This window comes from Notamacropus eugenii, chromosome 1 (genome assembly GCF_028372415.1).
Source record: "Notamacropus eugenii isolate mMacEug1 chromosome 1, mMacEug1.pri_v2, whole genome shotgun sequence".
NCBI classification, from domain to species: Eukaryota; Metazoa; Chordata; class Mammalia; order Diprotodontia; family Macropodidae; genus Notamacropus; species Notamacropus eugenii.
This window is the reverse complement of record NC_092872.1, coordinates 633,452,916-633,474,277: the sequence shown is the minus strand read 5'-3', so window position 1 is coordinate 633,474,277 and position 21,362 is coordinate 633,452,916. Positions and strand designations below refer to the sequence as shown.

Genomic DNA, 21,362 nt, shown 5'->3' with positions numbered 1-21,362 from the left:
GTACAAAATAGTTTTTTGGCCCCTTTTCTTTTTTATAATGTTAGATATTAGAATGCTTCCTTGAGGATGTTTAAAATTTAGAGTTTTTTCATTTGATTATTTAGAGTTTGATATAGGCCTTTTGTGTGCTAAGGAAACTATTGAGATTGTTCTGCGCATTCTACAAGACTTGAATCATTTTATACATGACAAGAATTCTTTATGAATTTTATCTTCACTGAATTATTTAAAGTGATAGTTGATTGTTATTTACAGGACACTTTTTCTGAAGCATGTCATTCCATTATTTTTATAGACCTAGGTTTTGTTACTGGATTTACCTAAAACAAATCAAAATGATGAATATATAATTATCGGTCAGAAGTTATGTAGTTAGAATTGAAGGGTACTTATTAAATCGTTGCTGAATTGTATTCATTTAGCTAGAAATAGTACTTTCCACCCTGTTTTTCCTGAATAGGCTGCTTAGATAGTTCTTAGGTCCTGATAATACTAGAGGCCTTTTTTTCTATTCCTCTACAAATGTAGATTTCTTTCCAGAGTACTAGTAAAACCACATTATATCTGGTTGCTTCTTTTTTGAAGAGTTCGTTTTTTAGTGTTGGCATGGACCTTGGAGGGAGAATTTGACTCTTCCCTAAAGCATGTTGAACTCTTATATCACAAGTCCATAATGCCCTGTAATGCCCTGATCTTATCCTTAACACTGTTGTACTTGCAGGAGAGGAAGCCCCCTCCTGATTGGAGTACGAAGTGAGCATAAACTGTCCACGGACCATATTCCAATTTTGTACAGAACAGGTATGAATTCTTTCTACTGCCACCTGCTGTAAAGGAAACCTTGTACAGCAGTGTAGCAGATGTGAGACTTCTTTCTTTGTGTAAAGAAACATTTCTTTAACAGTATTTGTTAATAATTCTTTAGGTAACATTTTAAAAAGAACTTTTGTTTTTTATGATTTCGATGACTAGTAGTTGTTTTTTTCCTGTTGTGTACTCTTTTAGCTAGGGTTCAGATTGGATCAACCCTCACACAATGGGGATCACAGGGAAAAAGAGGTGGGAAGCGTGCCCTTTGATTGCATGGACAGAGAGGGATCTTGAGCCTCTCTTTTGTTGATTTCCCATTAATTCCCTGCTCTTGGAGTGAATGCCCTGGGCCTCTAAATATGCTCTTACTTTTTAGGATGCTTTATTTTTATCTTTTCTAATTTGCAGTTTGCATTTGGCTTGCTTGAATTTGACTTTTAGGTGACTACTTTTAATTTGTTTATTAACAAAAATGGAAATACATGAGAATTTAGAAAATTTCTGCAGTTGTAGTCATAAAGCATTCTATTTAATTTTTCTCTGTTAACATGCACTCGATTTTATTATTTTAAACAATTTGTTTTAATGTAAGCTGTGCATTGTTTTTAAAAATACATCCTCAGTGGGGGTTAATAGTGTGGCTGTTCTAGAATATATTAGCTTGATTGATAAATATTTTTATTGTGCATGTAAACTTCTTTTTAGATTTGTAGCTTACACTTTTGATAGTTTTATTTCTGTTTTAGTTTTTTACTATTCACTTAAGTGTCTTTTTCACATTGTACTTTCAGCTGTACAAACTATGGATCATTCTATTGATGTAATATCCTTAAAACAGGAAAAAGGTGCCTTCTTGATATGTGTATATATATGTATATGTAATATGTAAATTTTAATATTAAAATTTGTTATCAAAGAGGAAAGGAAGGGGGACTTACAAGAACTAAACTGAGAACCACATCATTAATGTGTAGTTATGCCTTTCTTTAAAAAAATGCAAATCCACTACAAGTAAAGAAGTTAAGAAATCTAAAATTTGATATCTAGTTCAGTCTTATAGATAGTAGTTTCTTTTAGTTACCTTTTTAAAAAAAATAGCACAGTTACAATCTGCAACAAAAAAGCCACATGAGTTCACTGGTACAAATAATATTTTCATTTTGTAGATGAGGAAAATCGGCATCAGAGAGGCTATTTGACTTACAGTGCCCAGTGCTTAACACAGTGCCTGGCACATAGTAGATGCTTAATAAGTACTGGGTGATTGATGTATGGTCAGTCACATAGCTACTAAGTCCTGAGTCCAAAGCTTGAACTGTGGTCTTCTAAGATCAGTACTTTTTTGTGACTACATCACCGTCTTCTCTTTTAGGCATGGACCTTCTAGGTAGTAGAGAGGCTTTGAAACTAGAGCTTTTATGTCTGTGAACCAGTTGTTCCAAAGGTGGAATATATTACTTTGTACATTTTTTCTAGTAGGATTTTTAGAAATAATGGAAGAATATTAGTAAGCTCAAGAAAATTTGAAAGAAAGGATATATAAGTAATGTCCTCATTAACTAGATTAGCAGTGCATTTTGGAGATTCTTTTAAACACACATGTATAGTTAGCAATTAGAAGAAAATAAAATCTAGAGATGCAACTTGATAAAGATTTCTTACTAACAAATCAGGTTGTATTAAAAAATCTAAGTACTGAGATTATGTCTTTAGAAATAGCCTTAGCCTGATTTCTGAAATGTTGCATACATATTTGGTGGAGAAAGACCACCTTTTTTTCTAAGTAATTGTGAATGTTAGGCTACTTTTCTATTAAAAATTTATATGTAGCAATGATCTTGAATGTAGTTTTTGTAGGAAAATTATAATGTGAATCTGTCCTAATAAGGCCTTTATAAAGTAAGCTTATAATTTGTAATTCACTTTTATACCAGTGATCTCTTTGATCATCCAAGCCACTTTGGGAAATACGTAGAAATAATATGTATTTAACACATGAGAATATAATTGGGAATTAGAAGCACTAAGATATAGTGAGTCAGTGCAGAGCTGAGACTTGAATCCATGTGGTTTGAATAGAGATCTATTACTGTCTTTTTGTCCTATGGGCCTCTAGACAAAATTGCTTCACTGAATGAATTTTCTACTTTGTTCATGGATTGTTTATTTAGATATAGTGAGATTTATTAATGTTCCATCCTTTCTTTCTAGATTGTGATAATTTATCCAAAACTTTTTAAGCAAAGTTTTCAACTTTTCTGTAATTCTTTGACTTTAGTTGGAGTAAGCAAAGGAAAGCTATTGAGTTTTCATTGAGAGGAATGAATTTTAAAAATACTTATTAAGCACTTATTGTGTACCAGGCTCTGTGCTAAATGCTAGGAATAGGAAGTCTGGTATAGTAGAAAGGATCCTGAATTTGGAATTGAGAGGACTTTTGTTGGCTTTCCAGCTCTTCCTCTTCTTGGATGTGTTAATTCAGCAAATCTCTTTGCCTTTTGGGCTTCAGTTAGTTTATCTGTAAAAGGTGAAACCCATCTAGCTCTAAATATAAAGACAATAAAAGAAATGAAAAAGAGACCCTCGTGTCAGGAAATGAGAGGGCCTTTATTTCATTAGCTTTTGAGGAGAGATGTGGCTTAGCTATGCAACTGGTTTTGCTTTTTAAATAATTAATACATCTTCGCATAACTAAAGGAATTTCTTGTAATGACTAAAACAACGAAAGACCCAATTTTGTAAATGAATAACTGAAAGAAGGGAAGACTTTGGGTTTAAAATAGATAATCTTAGTCCCTAGTGTATCTGTCATTGTTCTGCAGAAGTGGTACTGAATTTTAAAAAGTGCCATCGTGGAAAGTAATTCTTAATTTTAAAAATTGCATAAGAATATATATATACCAGAATTACAATTTCAGCACAAATGGTGCTAGAGCTTTAGATCACTAAATTAACTTGAAAAACCAAGAGCCTGAAGGATAAAAAGAGAGAGCTTGTTAGTTTGCCCCCAGAAGCTGTTCAATAAATGGTTATTGAATGAATGAATGAACAAAGCACAGATGTGTTAACAAACTTGAAGAATAAATTAAACCTGTAGAAAGCCCTATTTACACAGTAAAGATGTGGTGTGCAGGCTTAAGAACTGGAAAAGAAATCTTCATGCATGCTTTAATCAAGAGTTGGGTACTTTAGCTGAAAAATTGTTTTGAAAATTAACTCTCAATGTCTTCTGGTCATTTCTCCCTCATTCTCAAGTTTCATAATTACAATATCAAAATAAATGAAGGTGGGGCATACATTGGTGGCTTAGTTGATCTTCCTTAACTCTTTCTTAAAACAGAACCACCTTTTCCTCTCAAAAAAACCAACATGAAATCAATTTTGACTATACACCATAATTATTTGACTTTGGGACTTTATATATTTAAAATTGCATGTCTCATGTATACCTGTATACATATAGTTCTTTATATACAATAAATATATTAAATTTTCATATAAGATAATGATATTTTGATCTGTGGCTTGTAAATCATTGAAGGTAATTATTTTGTCAAAGAGTGGCAATGTTTTGATTTGACTGGCTGTTACTAGAAATTAGCACTAAAGTAATTGGTATTTTCTTTATTTCTTTGTCTTCTCTTTACAGATAGTAGGGAAAAGCCTTTTGTTTCATCTCTATTGCTTATTATTTTGGAGATCTCTGTGTGCAGTGAGCATAGCATAAAATTCAATTTTTGATGATAGATTTTTGTTAAACTTTTCACAAATTAGGTTTTTTAGGAGATAATCAAAAAGAAAATATTACTACCTGTTTTTATCTTTCTGTGGAAACATTCTAATTTATTAAATACAACTTAAATTTTTTAAGTGTGAAAAATTGGTGTGGAAACATACGCATGCTTTTGGCAAAAAAAAAAAAAACCAAACAACCAAACAAACCAAAAACACAAAAACAAAGCACCTTAGTGATGCATAATTTGCAATTGAAATATCTAAAAATTTTACGAGGTGACACAACTATTGAGACTTATTTACAGTTTGATAAATTGTATTACACCATGCATGCCTTCCTATCCTTTATTTTGATGACTCAGTGACATAGAAAATAAGCTGGTTAGCACTACAGTCCATGGAGGTCTTCCTTTATTACCTTTTGAGCAATATCTGCTGAAACAATGCTGAATTGCTTCATATTAGTAGAGGTATAAGGGCTGTGCTTGAAGATTATATTTAATTGTATTTCTTTGAGTGTGTGAGATGATGTCTGTTAATATCCCAGGCAAAGACAAGAAAGGAAGTTGTAGCCTCTCTCGTGTGGACAGTACTACTTGCCTTTTTCCTGTTGAAGAAAAAGCTGTTGAATATTACTTTGCTTCTGATGCAAGGTGAGCTTCTACTATTGTTGCAAAAAATTTAAAAAGACTTAATACCTTTGGAAAGTCACATCCTTTGTTGTAAATCTGCTAGGTTCTTGATCCCCTTCTCTGTATTTTTTCCCTTTGGCAAAGCTATTTTATACTTAATGGTTTAATTGTCATCTTTGTACTGATAGCCCCCCAATTTTTATATACAGATTCCAGTTCTTCTGTATGAGCTTTTAGTTCCAAATTTTCTAATTGCCTACTGGATATTTAGTCTCACTTTATATCATACTTGGCATATTCCTCTTAAGTGCCTCTATTAGGTTGACAGCACAACCATCCTTCTGGTCACCCAGGGTTAAAAACTTGGAAGTCATGGCTAGTCTATCTCCTTTTCTAGTCATAGATGTTCTTGGTAATGCCTTTTATACTATGTCTTACATGGTTTTTGTTGGTAAAATGTTATAATATAGCTTGCATACACTCAACATACTACTTTCTCTTGCTCATTGGACTGTTTATAGTCCTAATTTTTAAAGATTATGTTGTTCTCTGATTTGTAGGTATTGTAGCATCTAGGACATTATTAAAGTTGGGAGATGGGGTTTTTGTAGTAACAAGCAATTTGGAATTATTTAAAGCACTGCACAATTATGTAAATATAATCCAGCATATCCTCTTTACCTGCGGTTGTTAATAGAGAAGACTTGGTTATATTTGAAGCTTGATGTACCATATTTTTTTGAATAAGAAATATTAGAGAATTTTACCATCTTAGGAAATGATTCATTTTTTTGAACTTTACTTAGGACATTGGAAACTGGTAAACTCTTTAGGTGCATATATGAGTCTTTAACATTTTAATGTTGTTTCCTAGTGGATTGTTTAGGTTGTTTTCTGTGGTTGTATCTGGCATACTCGTGATTTTAACATGTATGTGTTTATGGGAAATAATTTGTTTTTCCTTCTTAGTTACATTTTGTTCTGCTGAGTCAAATACTTCCTCAAAAATCAATAACTAGTGAATGAAGTAGCATCTTCTGTTTGTACTACCTTTCCCTCCACCAGTTATGGAATTGTGAAGATGTGGTGTATTATAGAAAATTGTGAAAGCCTTACTATTTAATTCTTAGGAAGGTTTGATAGAGATGAATAAAGCATACTGGTCGGTAATTTTTGATGTCTTTTTGATTGCGGGGGAATACTATGATTTTTTTTTTCCCCCTTTTCTTTGGAATCATTTCCTCTTGGAGATTTCTTGAGTGTTGATCTCTGAGTTATCTTTAAAATTGGATCTCCTGTAGCATGACTTTCTTCTGGATGTGCTGTTGATATTTGCAACTTCATTGTAGCGCCATTAACATTTCCTCACATAGCATATCAAGTACAAATGTGGTAACTAAATGTGATGGTTCCACTATCAGGCTACATCACTAGAAAAGTGGCAGTGTACCTTTCTATTGCAAATATGTGGTAGAATATTGGAAGAGTATCAAATCCCAGAATCAAAAGTTGAAAGAATCCTAAAAGACATCTAGTACAGTCTATACTTGAACTAGGAACCGCTATGGTAAATCAGATAATCATCCAACCATTGCTTAAACCTCAGCAGTGTTGGAGAACTGACCAAGCCTAGAGACATTCCTTTCCATGTTTGGGCAGCTCTTAATTGTTATAAAGTTTTCCTTTTATGGAGGTGAAATTTGTCTCCTTGTAAATTGAACCTTGCTGTCAAGGAAGAAATTTATAGTCTTACTTTAAAAAATAAGACGTATAAACCCAAAATTTAGATAACTGTTCAAGGAAATGGAATATTCTGTTAGATCCCATTAGCACTTTATATATTGTGGATGCTCAATCAATACTTGTTGAATGAGTAACTTGCTTCTTTGGATAGAAAGTGTGGCATAGTCCTGATGGAAACTTCACTTGTGGTATAGTTAATTTTTCCATCCCAATTCCCTAACATTTTTCTAGTGCTGTCATAGAACACACCAACCGTGTGATCTTTCTTGAAGATGACGATGTAGCAGCTGCGGTGGATGGTCGTCTTTCTATTCACCGAATTAAACGTACAGCAGGAGATCACCCTGGCCGAGCTGTACAGACACTACAGATGGAACTACAGCAAATCATGAAGGGTAAGGTGTTTTGTTTTATTATTTCCTTAGCGAAAGCTAGAAACATTTCCTAAGTGCCTAATGTCAGTCACCAATTTACCAGTGGATTATATTTCATGAGTACATTTATAAGTCATTTGATAAGGGTGGAAATGCATTTTAGGATTGAAAGTGTTATATATAGGGTTTAGATTTCAAGTACCTACAGGGAATCAAAATACTCTTTGAATAGATTGATTCTAATGTATTATGTCATATATAAGTTTATTTAACTTTTGTTGTATCTTCATATCTGTATTTCATTGCTGGAGAGCTCAACAACTATTTATAATGCTGTTTCAATGGGAAAATGTGTTCCTGTCTTGGTGACAAAAATCACATATTTTTTTGGATAGTTGGAAGAGATCTCAGCAGTTATCTAGTCCAGGACATATGCAAAAGGACTTCCCATTATATTGTACTAGATAGCTATTTGTCCAGCCCTTTGCTTAAGGACCTCCACCTGCCATCTCTTGATAGACTTTTTGGATCTTTTCTAGTTTTGGATAGTTCTTATTGTTGGGAAGTTTTTCCTGATACCAAGCTTAGATTTACCTGTTTGTAACTTTCATCCATTACTCCTGTTGGCCCTTGACAGATGAGCAGAAATAATTCTGTTCACACTTCTGTGTGATGATTTCTTTTCAGATTCTTGAAGACAGCTATCAGGTCCTCTTTGAATGTTCTTTTCTCCAGGCTAAAAATACCCAGCTCCTTCAGCTGATCCTCATATGGCATGGACTCAAGTCCCACCATCCTGATTGGTCATCTTTGCTCATTCTGTAGCTTACCAAGTCACTTAAACCATGGTACCCAGAAGTAAACACAATACTCCAGAAGAGTTCTGACAAGGGCAGAGAGAATGGTGGGACTCTCTTACCTTCCTACTTCTAGAAACTGTGTTTTTCTAAATGAAGCCAAGATCATTCCTTATCTTCATTGCTCCATTACACTGTTAATTTATTTTGAATTTGTAGGTCACTAAAGCCCTCAGATCCTCTTTATAACAGCTTCTATATATCTGTGCTTCTCCCATCTTATACATGTGAAAATGCCTTAGTATCCAAGCACAAGACAGAATTAGGTCTATTGAATTTAATTTTGTTAGACTCTGCCAAGCTCTTTTTTAGATCTTGATTCTGTTTGTTAATAGTGACTTCTATCTTTGTGTCATCTGCACATATATTGTGTGCATGTCTGCCTGTATCCAAGCCACTGATAAAAATGTTAAAACAGCACAGGTTCAAGTATATCTGGCTAGTTGTGAATCTCTCCGATTGTATTTTCATGTGATTTGTATTTCTCTATCTTCTCCAAAAACCCATTATTAATGAAGCTATACTGGCTCTTTGCAGTCACTGCTTCCTTTTCTAAATATCCACCAACCATTTCTTTAATGATCTTATCCAGAATTTTACTGGGAATTGAAGTCAAGCTCACTGGTCTGCAGTTTGTAGACTCTGTTCTGTTTCTTTCTTTTTGAAAATAAGAGACTTATCTTATTACTTTCTTATGGTTGCAAGAACTAGAGGTTTTATATCATATTCTGTTCCACCATGACCACAGCAATGGGAGCAGAATGTGTGGTGAGAGTTGGGTTTCTCTCTACTCCTGTTGTGTAGCAATGAGAGGCTCCTGTAAGCCTTATGGGTTGGGTAGTAGTCAGAACACTCTGCATTTTGGGGAGGTAAATAAATTCAAGCTGTCATGAGCTTTCAGCAAAGTAGAAATCTGTTTTAGAAGTTACTTCACAAGTAAGTTGGGGGTTGACATATTAGAGATTGCCTATAGATATGTAAGTCATGTAGCAGAAATGGAATGTAAGGAAGCAACTGAATTCTCAAAACTGCGTAGGCAGCTAATTAAAAGTCAGCATTTAGTTGTCTTCATCTGTGATAGGCTGTGATAAGTTGATATTTGGGATGTAACATAATTAATTGTCATTTGAATTTGTTGTAACCGTGAAGCACAAAGTAAGGGAGTGTATAGCCTGTAATAATCAGAATGATGTTAATGCTTTGAAATTTTAAGATGATAGCTATATTAATCCTTTGTAATCATCTAAAACTAATTTCATTAAACTTTTATTAGAGAAAAATTTTTGCTGGTCTTTTTTTCAGGTTTGTTGGTTATCTCTATTATTTTTTATAGAGGCAGCTAAGTAGTACAGTGATAGAGTATTGAATGTGGAGTCAGGAAGACCTGAGTTCAAATGTGGCTTTAGATAACTTACTAGTTGTATGAACCTGGACAAGACATTTAACCTTCTGAATACCTCAGTTTTCTCTGTGAAATGAAGATAATAATAATACCTACCTACTAGGGTTGTTGTGAGATAATATTTGTAAGGTGCTTCATATGAGTGCTATTTAAAATATTTGAAGTGGTGATGTATAAATACTAGCTGGTACCAATATTTTTTGGTTAAATTCTTTTAGAATGAACTATAGATCCTCTGTTTACACACAAAAAAAGTAAGCCAAAAATTAAAGGAAAGTCTTTTATTGATTAATTTTCATACTTATTTGCAAAGGCTACCCTTTTTTGAAATGACAACTATTGAATGCATCTCTTTGCTGTATCTTTTCATGAAAATAATTTATCTTCCACTTCACTAGTTCCTTTTTCTTCCAGAATTTTTACATAAAGTGAAAATGGTACTAATTCTTTAGATTCTTGAAATTACATATTTTGCTCCATTGTTACTGGTTCCTTCCTCTCTCCCTTACTTCTCATACTTAGAAATTTTAGTGAAATTTTGTTAATTTTCAAAAATTTAACCAAAATATGACTCCCTTAATTAGTAATAATGGAATGTTGTGTGAAACTTAATACTTTTTGCTTTACTTAGTGTATTGATTTACAGATTGTCCTCATATAATTATAATTTGCTTTGCTTATAGGCAACTTCAGTTCATTTATGCAGAAGGAAATTTTTGAGCAGCCTGAATCTGTTGTTAATACAATGAGAGGAAGAGTCAACTTCGATGATTATACTGGTAATTAAATGTATATTTCTTAACTATTTAAAGGTATCTAAGCTGTTATGAAGGTTGAAACAGGTAATATGAAAGTCCAGTAAGCTTTCTGTTTATTTTTATAATCCGTATAGCAGTGAAGCACAAACTCATTTCTTAAAAAAAATCCTTGGAGTCTGTGCTTAAATATATATTTTATAAAAATGATAAAAAAATGTAATAAACACTGCTCACAAGGAACTTATTTTTAGAACTTAGACAAACATGCATTTATTCACTTCCTGAAATCTTGGGGTGGAGAGGGTGAAACTTGATTAAAGCAATTTTAAGGCAAATAAAAAGAAATACAATTTCAGAGTAGTTATTTAGCTCGTGGAACTCCTTAAAGGAGTGGAGTGATGTAAGCACAGGATATAAATAAATTTTAAAAGATTTGAGGAACTTTGAATAGTAGAGCCACAAATAACTATTAAGAGAAGTTGGGATACTTTACAAATCCCCTCCACCATCCCTTTCTCTTCTTCCTCCTCTGTACTTAGTATGATTGTGAGGAGGCAACAGACTGTAGTTGAGGGCAGGGCAGGATGTTGAGCACTTCTGAGGATGGAGGGAGGAAGAGGAGTTTGGATGTGTGGTGCTGGCACAACGTTTGAGAATTACTGAACTAGCAAATGTGATAAAAACATAAAGGTCCCTATACTCGAGAATCTTACAAACTATTTCATAGAGATCTATACTTGAAACTAGAACACAAAGGCCTTGAATAAGGGAGATACAAAGTGCTATTGGCCATTTTTTCTAATTTTATTATTTTTATTATTTATTTTATTATTTTAAAAAATTTTGAACTTAAACACCCAATGAAATGAGCATTTGAATTGATTGTATTTGAAACTGTGAATCTGTGTGCATATTACTTTCAGTGTTGCCCTTCTTTCTTATCTGTTTCTTGCTTCCTTTTGTCTTCTCTGCATTTAAAAAAAATGCTTCAGTGGCCTTCTTTCACTTTTTGGGGTCAGCCTTATCACTATATTCTTTTCCCTCTCACCCACCTCTGCAGTGAAGGAAATAAAAAGAAGAATATAACATAATAAATCCCTCCCTTGGCAATGTTTGGAAATTGATGTCTCATTTTCATCTTGAGTTTCTGTAGCAGACTCTATCAGTGCTCTGAAAGTGTGGTTTGTCACTTCACTGCTCAGAATTCTTATATTTTCTTAGAATTATTGTATCAGTTCTTGACCTGGTTCTCCTAAGTGCTAAATGCTATAATTCTTGAGGAGGAAAGGGAATCAGTGAATGCTTTAGAGTAGAAGGAGAATCTGATCCTAACCTTAAAAGATGGGTAGTTTTTTCCTAAGGAACCATGGAGGTAAGTACTTTTTTGTACATATACATATACATTTGCATATATATACATACATAAGAGAACATCAAAGGCGTGGGGCAGGGTGGGAGGGGGTGTGCTGGTAGAATGGTTACTGGTTTGGTTTGACTGTAATGTAAAGGGGAACAGGAACAGTATGAAGTAAAGCTGAAAAGATAAGTTGTGGTTGAATTACATAGGCTTTTGAATGAATGCTATGTAAGCTGAGGAAATGGGTTTGACAGGCCTGCATTTAAAACTTTTTGGGTGGTGGGATAGCATCCTGAAATGCTATCAAATGTGAAGCTTTAAAAGATATGATTAAATCTTTATTTCAGTAAATTTGGGAGGTTTGAAAGATCACATCAAAGAAATCCAGAGATGTCGACGTTTGATCCTTATTGCATGTGGAACAAGTTACCACGCTGGTGTTGCAGTAAGTGGTTTCTTGAAATTTCAATTATATTTGATTTTATTGTATATTCAGAGGTTCTTTGATAATAGCCATTAAAATGTCTTCGCTAAAAGGTAATGTTATTTTTCTCATATTTGTTGCAAAAGTGAAATTGACATAAGGAATTTAAAAGCTGCTTCAAGCTGTTGCAATAGCATAGGGTAATTTAGTCCTGAAAAACTGACCTTAGAAGCACTTACAGAGAAGTAAAATCTCTAATGTTGATTTCATGAAGGGCTACTGCTTTAGAAAAAATCCTTAGTTTTCTTTCTATCTTTGCCTTTTGAGAATCAAAGAAACTTCAGCAGATTTGCCTGATAGGAAATCTCTTTTTACTTTCAAAAAAATATATTCTGGTTTTTGTAAGAACTTTTTGCCATATTTTTAATTAGAAGTTGAAATGCTAAAAAAAAGAAGTTGAAATACTAGCCTAATGATGATTGACTTAGTGTTGATTTTTAATGTGAGGCCATTAAACTGAAAAGGTTTTTTTGTTCAAAAGTAAAAGTTAACTGCTAATTGGTATTTTACAACATTAATATTTTTTGGAGTTTTTCTATTAAATAATTGGTTTATGATAGTTGATGAACATCAAATATCAATGTATTAATGTTTCTTCAAAAGCAATCCTATTCATTTTAATGAGGTTTTTTGTGTTGTTGTTGTTGTTTTTGAGCAGGTAGATAGTTTACATATATTTTTACCCTAACAGTATGATGTGAAAACTAGAAAAAAAAAGTCTGAGAAGTAGTGGTGTTCTTCCTTCTGAGTGGAGACAAGACTGTACTCGTACTATTTCAGAAGCAGAAGCTGCTCCAGTGGTCCCTGTGATTTTATTGCTTCATGGCAGAGGGAGAAAACCTATTGTTCCAATTATAATATAATGCAGTAGTTTTCCATTTAAAGAACAACCCATCTATCAATACAGACTTAATCTTTGTTTTGGTAATGCTATTTTTAAAATATTCAAAGTTAGAGTAATTAACCAGTCATGAATATTTTTTTCCCCCTTAAAAATATGTCTCTAGATCAGTATGTATTATAAAAATTTAGCATCAACTATTGATCCCTAGACATTTGAAGGGAAAACATTACTTTTAATGTATTTTGTACATGGGTAGCTTATTTGTAAATAACAAAATAGCATATTGATGCATGTCAAAAATAGAGAAGATCAGAGGGTCATTTTTTAGATGAAATATTTAAAAACTTGATGGTAGTTTGCCCAGAAGGAAAATCCCATGTTATTATTGTTAGGGTTTTCTGCCTTATTAGAAAGTTCTTATTTTACACACTGCTCATATAAGCCTCATATAACTGTGTACTTAAAGAGAGCAGCAAAACCTTAGATACAAAACTGTGAGATGTATGTATTAATGCTGAGGAGGGGGAGGGAAGGTTAATTCACTTTATACATTTTGAACACGAATAACTTTGTAAGTAAGAAAACAGAAATTGATAAATGTGATAAAAGTGTGTTGAAGCTAAAGTAGCTTTCTTTTCTAAATGTTAAATTGTGGAGAGTCTTAATTGCCAGGATAAGGAATTTATATTTTTAATTGTAGGGTAATGAAATTGTCTTATAGAGAAGTAATGCTATCCTAGTGGTCCATAAGGAAAACAAAGGTGCTAACCTAGATCTCTTTCACTAGGAGGTCACTCTACTAATGAAATCACAGACCTAGACCCTGTCTTATTTCCCTCCTGTTTACTCTCTGGATTGACACTAGGGTACTCTATACTGTAGAAGACTTATCAAATATGCTACATGGGGTAGCCTGAGGCAAGAGTGAGTGGCCTGCAGTTGGGAGCAGTTTCCAGGAAGTGGAAACCTCACTTTTTTGCTTTCAGTGTTATTTTGGCATATTGTAGTTTTTATGTGTACTATGTGATTATTATTTATTATTACAATAGTATTTATTATAACAACATCTGGTTGTAATATAACAAATCCTCACAAAATTTACAAGAAACTTTAGTAGATTCTTGCAAAGGGCCTTTAGATTGAAGATAACACTAATCCCTAGAGAACAAAAGGGAACAAGACTATAGCTGAATTGATACTTCTAATAGTACTGTCTCTTCCGCCACCATATTACAAAAGAAAAACTTATCAGGTCAGACAAGAAGTTGGCTAAAGAAATTTCAATACTATGAAAAATATATGAAATTATGATAATGTGAAGTAGTAATGCATTGCTTGTATTAGTGATGAACATCAGAGTATGTATTGTGCCTTCAAATATTAGCTAATTAGAATATAAAGCCATCATAATTGGCAAGATGTTTAGAAACTAAATTTTTCTTGTGAAAACCAGCATACATACATGTACTGTCTATAAAAATTCTTGAATTTTCTCCCTTAAAAAAAATTTGGAGGCATAATTTTCTATCCTGTTTAAAATTTTTCCAAATGAAGAATTTCAGTAGTTTTTGATCTTATTTGTTAAGAAGATAAACATGCAATACCTTCCATTTATTATGCTAGAATAACTTGATTGACACCAGCGTAGCTGCAAATTTACCAACTGAATTTCAACAAAAACCTTTTCATAATTGGTTGATGGCATTGGAAAATAAGTATGATTTAAGTGCACCTAATTAGGCGCTTCTGTTTGGATATGCTTATGTTAGGTGTCTTTTTCAACTTTGACAGCCTTTGAAGCAAAGCACTGAAATTAACTGAACTTTGAACTCAGCTTTTGAATCATCCTATCACAAAGTATTTAACCAAGATTTAAAAAAAATAATGAGAAATATTCAAACATCACCCAAGCAAAAAGATTTTTTTGTATCACTGATAAAACTAAAATGTCTTAAAAATTTTCTACTTTTAAATGTGTATTATAGATACTACTGGGGCAGCTAGGTAGTGCAAGTGGATAGAGCACCAGTGCAGGAGTCAGGAGGACCTGAGTTCAAATCTCACCTCAGACATTTGACACTCACTATCTGTGTGACCTTGGGCAAGTCACTTAACCCCAATTGCCTCATCCAGGGTCATCTTCAGTCATCCTGATGAATAGTCACTGGATTTAGATGGCTCTGGGGGAGAAGTGAGGCTGGTGACCTGCACAGCCCTCCCTCACTCAAAACAAAGTCAAGTGCAAGTCATGTCATTTTTCTGATGGCATGGTCTTCTTTGGCAGTAAAGGACAAACACACACATAGACACTACTTTATTAATATATAGCTAACAAATAAATGTATACATGGTGGGAGTGTTGTTTCCTCAAAATATTATTACTTATAGAGGAACATTTTTCCAAAAGTTTGGTAATGGCTGCCCTATACCACAAAAATCACAGGTCTAGGTCTCACAAATTCAAAAACAAAACCTCAAACATTTTATCTTGCTACACAGTACTCAGTAACTGATAAATGAATGATCACAGAAACTGAGGGAAGAAAAATTCTTAGTAAGATAAAAACTGAAAAAAAAATCCCCTGAATTTGGCAATAAGATCATTAATGTTTTGGGAAAGAACAATTTCATTAGAGTGGTGGAATCCAGATTGCAGGGAACTGAGTAAGGAAGTGAAAAGAAAAAGTGACTATACTTTTGAAAAGGTTAGTGATAGATAGCAGAGAAATGAGATGATCACTTGAGTGGGTAGCAGAATTAAGGGAATTGTTTTTAAGAATAGTGAGCACTATGATCATTTTTAGAGGCAGAAGTCAAGAAACTAAGGTTGAGGAGGCACAATTAAGAGCAGACAATTGATGAAGGGCAGCGTCACAGAGGAAAATAGGGCCTCCTCTCACTCTGAGACTTGAGGAAAGAGGAAATAATAGCTTAGACCACAGAGAGAGAATTAGGTGAAAGGAAGTAAGGATTTTTCCGTTAGCTTTAGACCTATTGTCAATAAATTAGGAAACAAAATTGTTTGCTGAGATTGGGGAAAAGTGTGGGCTTGGACCTTGAGGACTGAAGAGAAGATTCATAAATTGATAAATTATTAAGTCCTTAAGCGAAAAGAAGCATATTTACAACAGCGAAGGCTATATGACTGTTTGGTATCTCTTTTATAGACTCGTCAAGTTCTTGAGGAGTTGACAGAATTGCCTGTTATGGTGGAACTTGCCAGTGATTTTCTGGATAGAAACACTCCAGTTTTTCGAGATGATGTTTGCTTTTTCATCAGTCAGTCAGGTATGTTTCATTTAGAGTAATAAAGGGAGTTTTTGTGATATATGTGAATTTTATATTTGACAAATATTACAATACTTTAGATGGTATCTTAGTGTCATTCTTAATGATTGCAGCATATTTAGGTGGCAGAAGATAGTAAAAAGTACAATGGTTATTTCTAATGACATGATCAATGTAGATACCATTTTTCATAAAACTTGATTGGTTTTTAAAAATTCTAGAAGGACTTAGCATTAAGAAAGAATTAAATTTAAGATGATTCAAAAGGAAAAAAATGAAAACGTTTATGTTAATATGTTCTTTACTCTATGGGAATAATTTATTTAAAATGAATAATAATTTAAGGAGTTCACTTGAAACTTACTTATGAATCAATACATCTATAACCTTTTGTAACCTTAATCACTGTGCAAATGTGAATTGCCATTAATGTTTAATGTCACAAAAATAATGTATAAGGAAATATTTGTTGGACTTTTTTTTTTAAAACAGGGGAGACAGCAGATACATTAATGGGCCTTAGATATTGTAAAGAGAGAGGAGCCTTAACAGTAGGAATTACAAATACTGTTGGCAGCTCCATATCAAGGGAGACAGATTGTGGAGTTCATATCAATGCTGGTCCAGAGATTGGTGTGGCCAGCACAAAGGTAAATTGACTTGACTCTTTCTCATGTTCAAAATATTTTAGGAACAGATTGTGGTTTCTTAAACTTTTAATGTGATTAGCAAATAATATTTTGGCAACATGTATGTGATGGCATAATAATAATTGTGTAGTCTTAGAGGAAGTAGATAAGGGCAAATGTGTAAGATTCAAGGGTTTGAAAGTCAAAGATGTACAGAATTTAAATTTAGTTTTCTAATTCAGTTGGAAATTCAATTCAATTTCATTGGTGGTGAGTTCATCCCTTTCATTTTTGGTACTGGTAATTTGTGGTAATTTGATTTTCTTCTTAATTTTTTAAAACCAAATTAACCAGTGATTTATTTTTATTTTTATTTTTTTCATAAAACCAACTTCTAGTTTTGTTTTTTAGTTCAGTGGTTTTCTTTCAGTTTTATTAATCCTTTGATTTTCAGGATTTCCAAGTTGGTGTTTAATTGAGGATTTTTAATCTGTTCTTCTTCTAGTTTTTTTAGTTGCATGACCAGTTCATTGATTTGCTTTTTCTCTTATTTTATTGATGTAAATAATTACAGATATTATTGTTCCCTTCAGCATTACTTTGGTTGCATCTCATAAATTTGGGGGTGTTGTCTCGTTGTAATTTTCTCTAATGAAATTATAGATTGCTTCTATGAGCTCTTTGATCCACTTGGCTTTTTAGGATTAGATTATATAATTTCCAGCAAGTTTAAATCTCTCCATTATCCATTACTGAATGTAATTTTTGTTGCATTATTATCTGAAAAAGGTATGTTTACTATTTCTGCATTTGGTTGTGTGAGGTTTTAATGTCCTAATACACACTCAGTACTTGTGTAGGTGCAATGTACTGCTGAGAAAAAGGAATATTCCTTTCTGTTCCCCTTAATTTTTTCCAGAGATCTCTCATGCTCAACTTTTCCAGCATTTAATTCCCCTCCTTAACTTTCTTGGGGTTTTTTTTTTTTGGTTAAATTTTTCTAGTTCTAAGAGTGGAAAGTTGAGGTTCCCCACTCATACAGTTTTATTATCTGTTTCTTCCTGTAATTCTTCAAAAATTTAGATTCTATACCATTTGGTGCAAATATGTTTGGAATTGATGAGACCTCATTGTCTTATGGTACCTTTCAGCAGGATACTGTTTTCTTCTTTGTCTTTTTATGTTTATCTTTTAGATTCTATACCATTTGGTGCATATATGTTTAGGATTGGTGAGGCCTCATTGTCTATGGTACCTTTCAGCATGATACTGTTTCCTTCTTTATCTTTTACAATTCAATCTTTTTACTTTTAGTTTTTCTGAGATCATGATTGCCACCCCTGCTTTCTTTGCTTCAATTGAAGAATAATAGATTCTGCTCCAGTCTTTTACCTTTACTCTGTGTGTATCTCTCTGCTTCATATATCTTTTTTTAAAATTGAATTATTTTATTTGTTTTCAGTGTTTGACAATCACTTCCATATAATATCTTAGATTTTTTTTCCACTCTCTACCTCCATTCCCCACTCCCTCCCCGTTCCCTCCCTGAGACAGCGTACAATCTTATATAAGTTCTATACATTCCTGTTAAATGCATGTTGCATAGAAGAATTAAAATGAATGGGAGAAGCCATAAAACAAAACAAAACATAATACAAAAGAAAATGGTCTCTTTCTATCTTCTGCTTCCATTTTGCTGTCTAATTCTATTTTATGGGTGAGTTCATCTCAATCAACATTTATAGTTATGATAACTAACTGTGTATTTCCTTCTATGCTATTTTTTGCTTGTTTATTTCCCCCCAAAACCCCGCTTCCTCACAAGTGTTTTATTTCTGACCACTGCCTTCCCCATTTTACCCCCGTTTTATCAGCTCCCCTTCCCACTTCTACTATCTCTGTCCCTTTTTACTTCCTATAGGATAAGATAGATTTCTGTATCTAACTGAGTGTGTACGTTATTCCCTCTTTGAATCAGTTTTGATGAAAGTAAGGTTTAAGCTTTTCCCACCACCCCTGCCACCCCATCTTCCCCTGCATTATAATAGTTCTTTCATGCCTCTTTTTTTGTGAGATACTTTACCCCATTTAGTCTCTACCTTCCTTTTTCCGGTGCAGTTTTCTTCCTCATCCCTTTATTTTGTTGTTGTTGTTGTTGTTTTTTGGTTTCATCCCAACCAAGTCACCTCGTATTCACAATCTCTGTCTACGTTCCTTCTAATTGAGCTTATAATAATAAAGTTAACAGTTACAAATATTATCTTGCCATGTAGAAATATAAACTGTTTAACCTTATTGAATTTCTTATTTTCTCTTGTTTTTTTTTTAACCTTTTTATGTTTCCCTTGAGTCTTGTATTTTGAGGTCAGCTTTTTTATTCAGCTCTGGTCTTTTATTTAGAAATGCTTGAAAATTCCTTATTTCATTAAATATTGCTTTCTTTTCCCTGAAAGATTATATTTAATTTTGCTGGGTAGGTGATTCTTGGTTGTAATCCTAACTCCTTTGCCTTTCTGTATATCATATTCTAAGCCCTCTGGTTCTTTATTGTGGAAGCTGCCAAATTCTGTATAGTCCTGACTGTAGCTCCATGATACTTGAATTGTTTCTTTGGCTGCTTGCAAAACTTTCTCCTAGAATTTTGAGCCCTGAAATTTGGTTATGATGTTCCCAGCAGTTTTCATTTTGGGATCTCTTTCTGGTGGTAATCAATGGGATCTTTCAATTTCTATTTTGCCATTTGGTTCTAATACATCATGGCAGTTTTCTTTGATAATTTATTGAAAGATTTTATCCAGACCTTTTTTTTTTATCATGGCTTTTAGGTAGTATAATAATTCTGCTAGATGTTTTTCCAGGGAAAAATTTCACGTTTTTTTCTATTTTTTTACTTTTGTTTTTATTGTCTTATAGAGTCATTAGTTTTCCCATTCCAGGGTGGTCTTTACAACTGGTCAGCGGTGGGGTCATTGGGGTGTGGCCTTGCTGTACTGCACAGACTGCTCACTTACCTAGAGGGCTGCTGGTTTGCTGGAGGGCCAACACTTTGCTAGTAGATTGCCCCAGCCTTGGACTGTTGCTGTAGGCCCTCTGCTGTGGGACTGGCAGCTGTTGCCGCTTCATTTAGACTTATCTCTCCTCCCACCCCAGTGAGACATACCTTTCTTGTTCTGGTAAGCGGCCTTCCTGCTCCTAGACTAATTCTGAGGCAGTTTTCTAGTTTGGAGGGGGATTTGGGAGCACTTTAGAGGATTCCTTCCTCGCTCTGCCATCGTGGCACAAGAAGTTTGAGGCCTTTTAAAGGAAAAGGAAGGCTATAGCTTAAAGGCATTACAGCTGAATAAAAGAAGAGAAATGTAAATGTGTATACATATACAAGAGCATGGAAAAAGGGAACAGGTATTCTTGATTGAAAGTAGGTAGTTAACAGTGAGAAAAATGAACACCATTGTTAGGTTTAACATAGGAAACAAATGAGCTAACAGAAGAATCTATTCTGTTGATATACTTAGTGTCATTTAATGTTTTTTGATATGGCATATGTAACCTAGGGATCCATAATCTTAGCTATAAAATCTTACCTTATCACTCAGGTTTTGCCTAAACCAAATATAATATATTTGGAACCAATGAATGAGCAATATTGAACCGTCAGGAATATATAACTTAGAATAAGAGAGACCATAAGGACTATGATTAAAGTTTACAAAAGATAGTATTGAGTTCATCAAGAACAATTAGAACAATCATTTTCCTAAGAGGCATATTTGTACTATCTTTTCTAATCCAAAGTCATTCACCTTGTCAGAGGATCTCTTGCCTTCTCTCTCATCAGTTATCATCATTCTAGTCACCTCAGACAGTAATTTTTTTACCTTCTTTGATTCTTCCCTTCAGCATAGCTTAGGTTTTCTCCCTAGCCTCTACTTCTTCCGAACCTTAGCACTACTGACATTGTACTTACAGGATTGTGCCTTGTACACAGAAGAGAAGGACAAGTAACATTGAATCTTTTTGCTAAGTATAGATTTTTTTCCCTTGGTAGATTTGGACCTTATGAGTCCTTTTCCATATTCCACAGAATGAGAATGAGGATAATATTGCTATCAACGTACAATAATATGTATACAGTAATATGTATCTCTCCATGACAGAACTGAGCATTGACTTTATCAATGAACTTTATCAAACCTACCACTTGATAGGTACTTCTTGTTGAGGTTGTATAATGTATGAGGTATAACTTGTATGAGGTTGAATAATAGTACCAGAAGAATCCTGGACAGAATCTTCCTGGAAAGGGATCTTGAAGTTTTACATTAGAAACCAAACACCTTATGGGGATAGGTGGTGCTTTTATCGCTTTAAAAAAATTTATTTTTGCCTACTGTGTGCCAGGTACTATGCTAAGTGCTTTATTATTTCCAGTTGAAGTTTGGGTCTTTAGGA

At 33.6% G+C, this 21,362-nt stretch overlaps 1 protein-coding gene across 3 annotated transcripts in view; it reads left to right on the top strand.

Annotated features, from left to right (window-relative positions):
* Positions 1-21,362, top strand: part of GFPT1 (glutamine--fructose-6-phosphate transaminase 1) — a 59,827-nt gene that overhangs the window by 29,754 nt on the left and 8,711 nt on the right. The window contains exons 8-16 of one of the 3 annotated variants that reach the window (XM_072635325.1): positions 722-801; positions 1,006-1,059; positions 1,602-1,655; positions 5,093-5,198; positions 7,152-7,315; positions 10,237-10,332; positions 12,016-12,113; positions 16,164-16,284; positions 16,777-16,934. In XM_072635325.1, the coding sequence (XP_072491426.1) occupies positions 722-801; positions 1,006-1,059; positions 1,602-1,655; positions 5,093-5,198; positions 7,152-7,315; positions 10,237-10,332; positions 12,016-12,113; positions 16,164-16,284; positions 16,777-16,934 (931 nt within the window). The remainder of the gene's footprint in view (positions 1-721; positions 802-1,005; positions 1,060-1,601; positions 1,656-5,092; positions 5,199-7,151; positions 7,316-10,236; positions 10,333-12,015; positions 12,114-16,163; positions 16,285-16,776; positions 16,935-21,362) is intronic. The other 2 variants (XM_072635324.1, XM_072635323.1) reach the window with 2 other exon arrangements.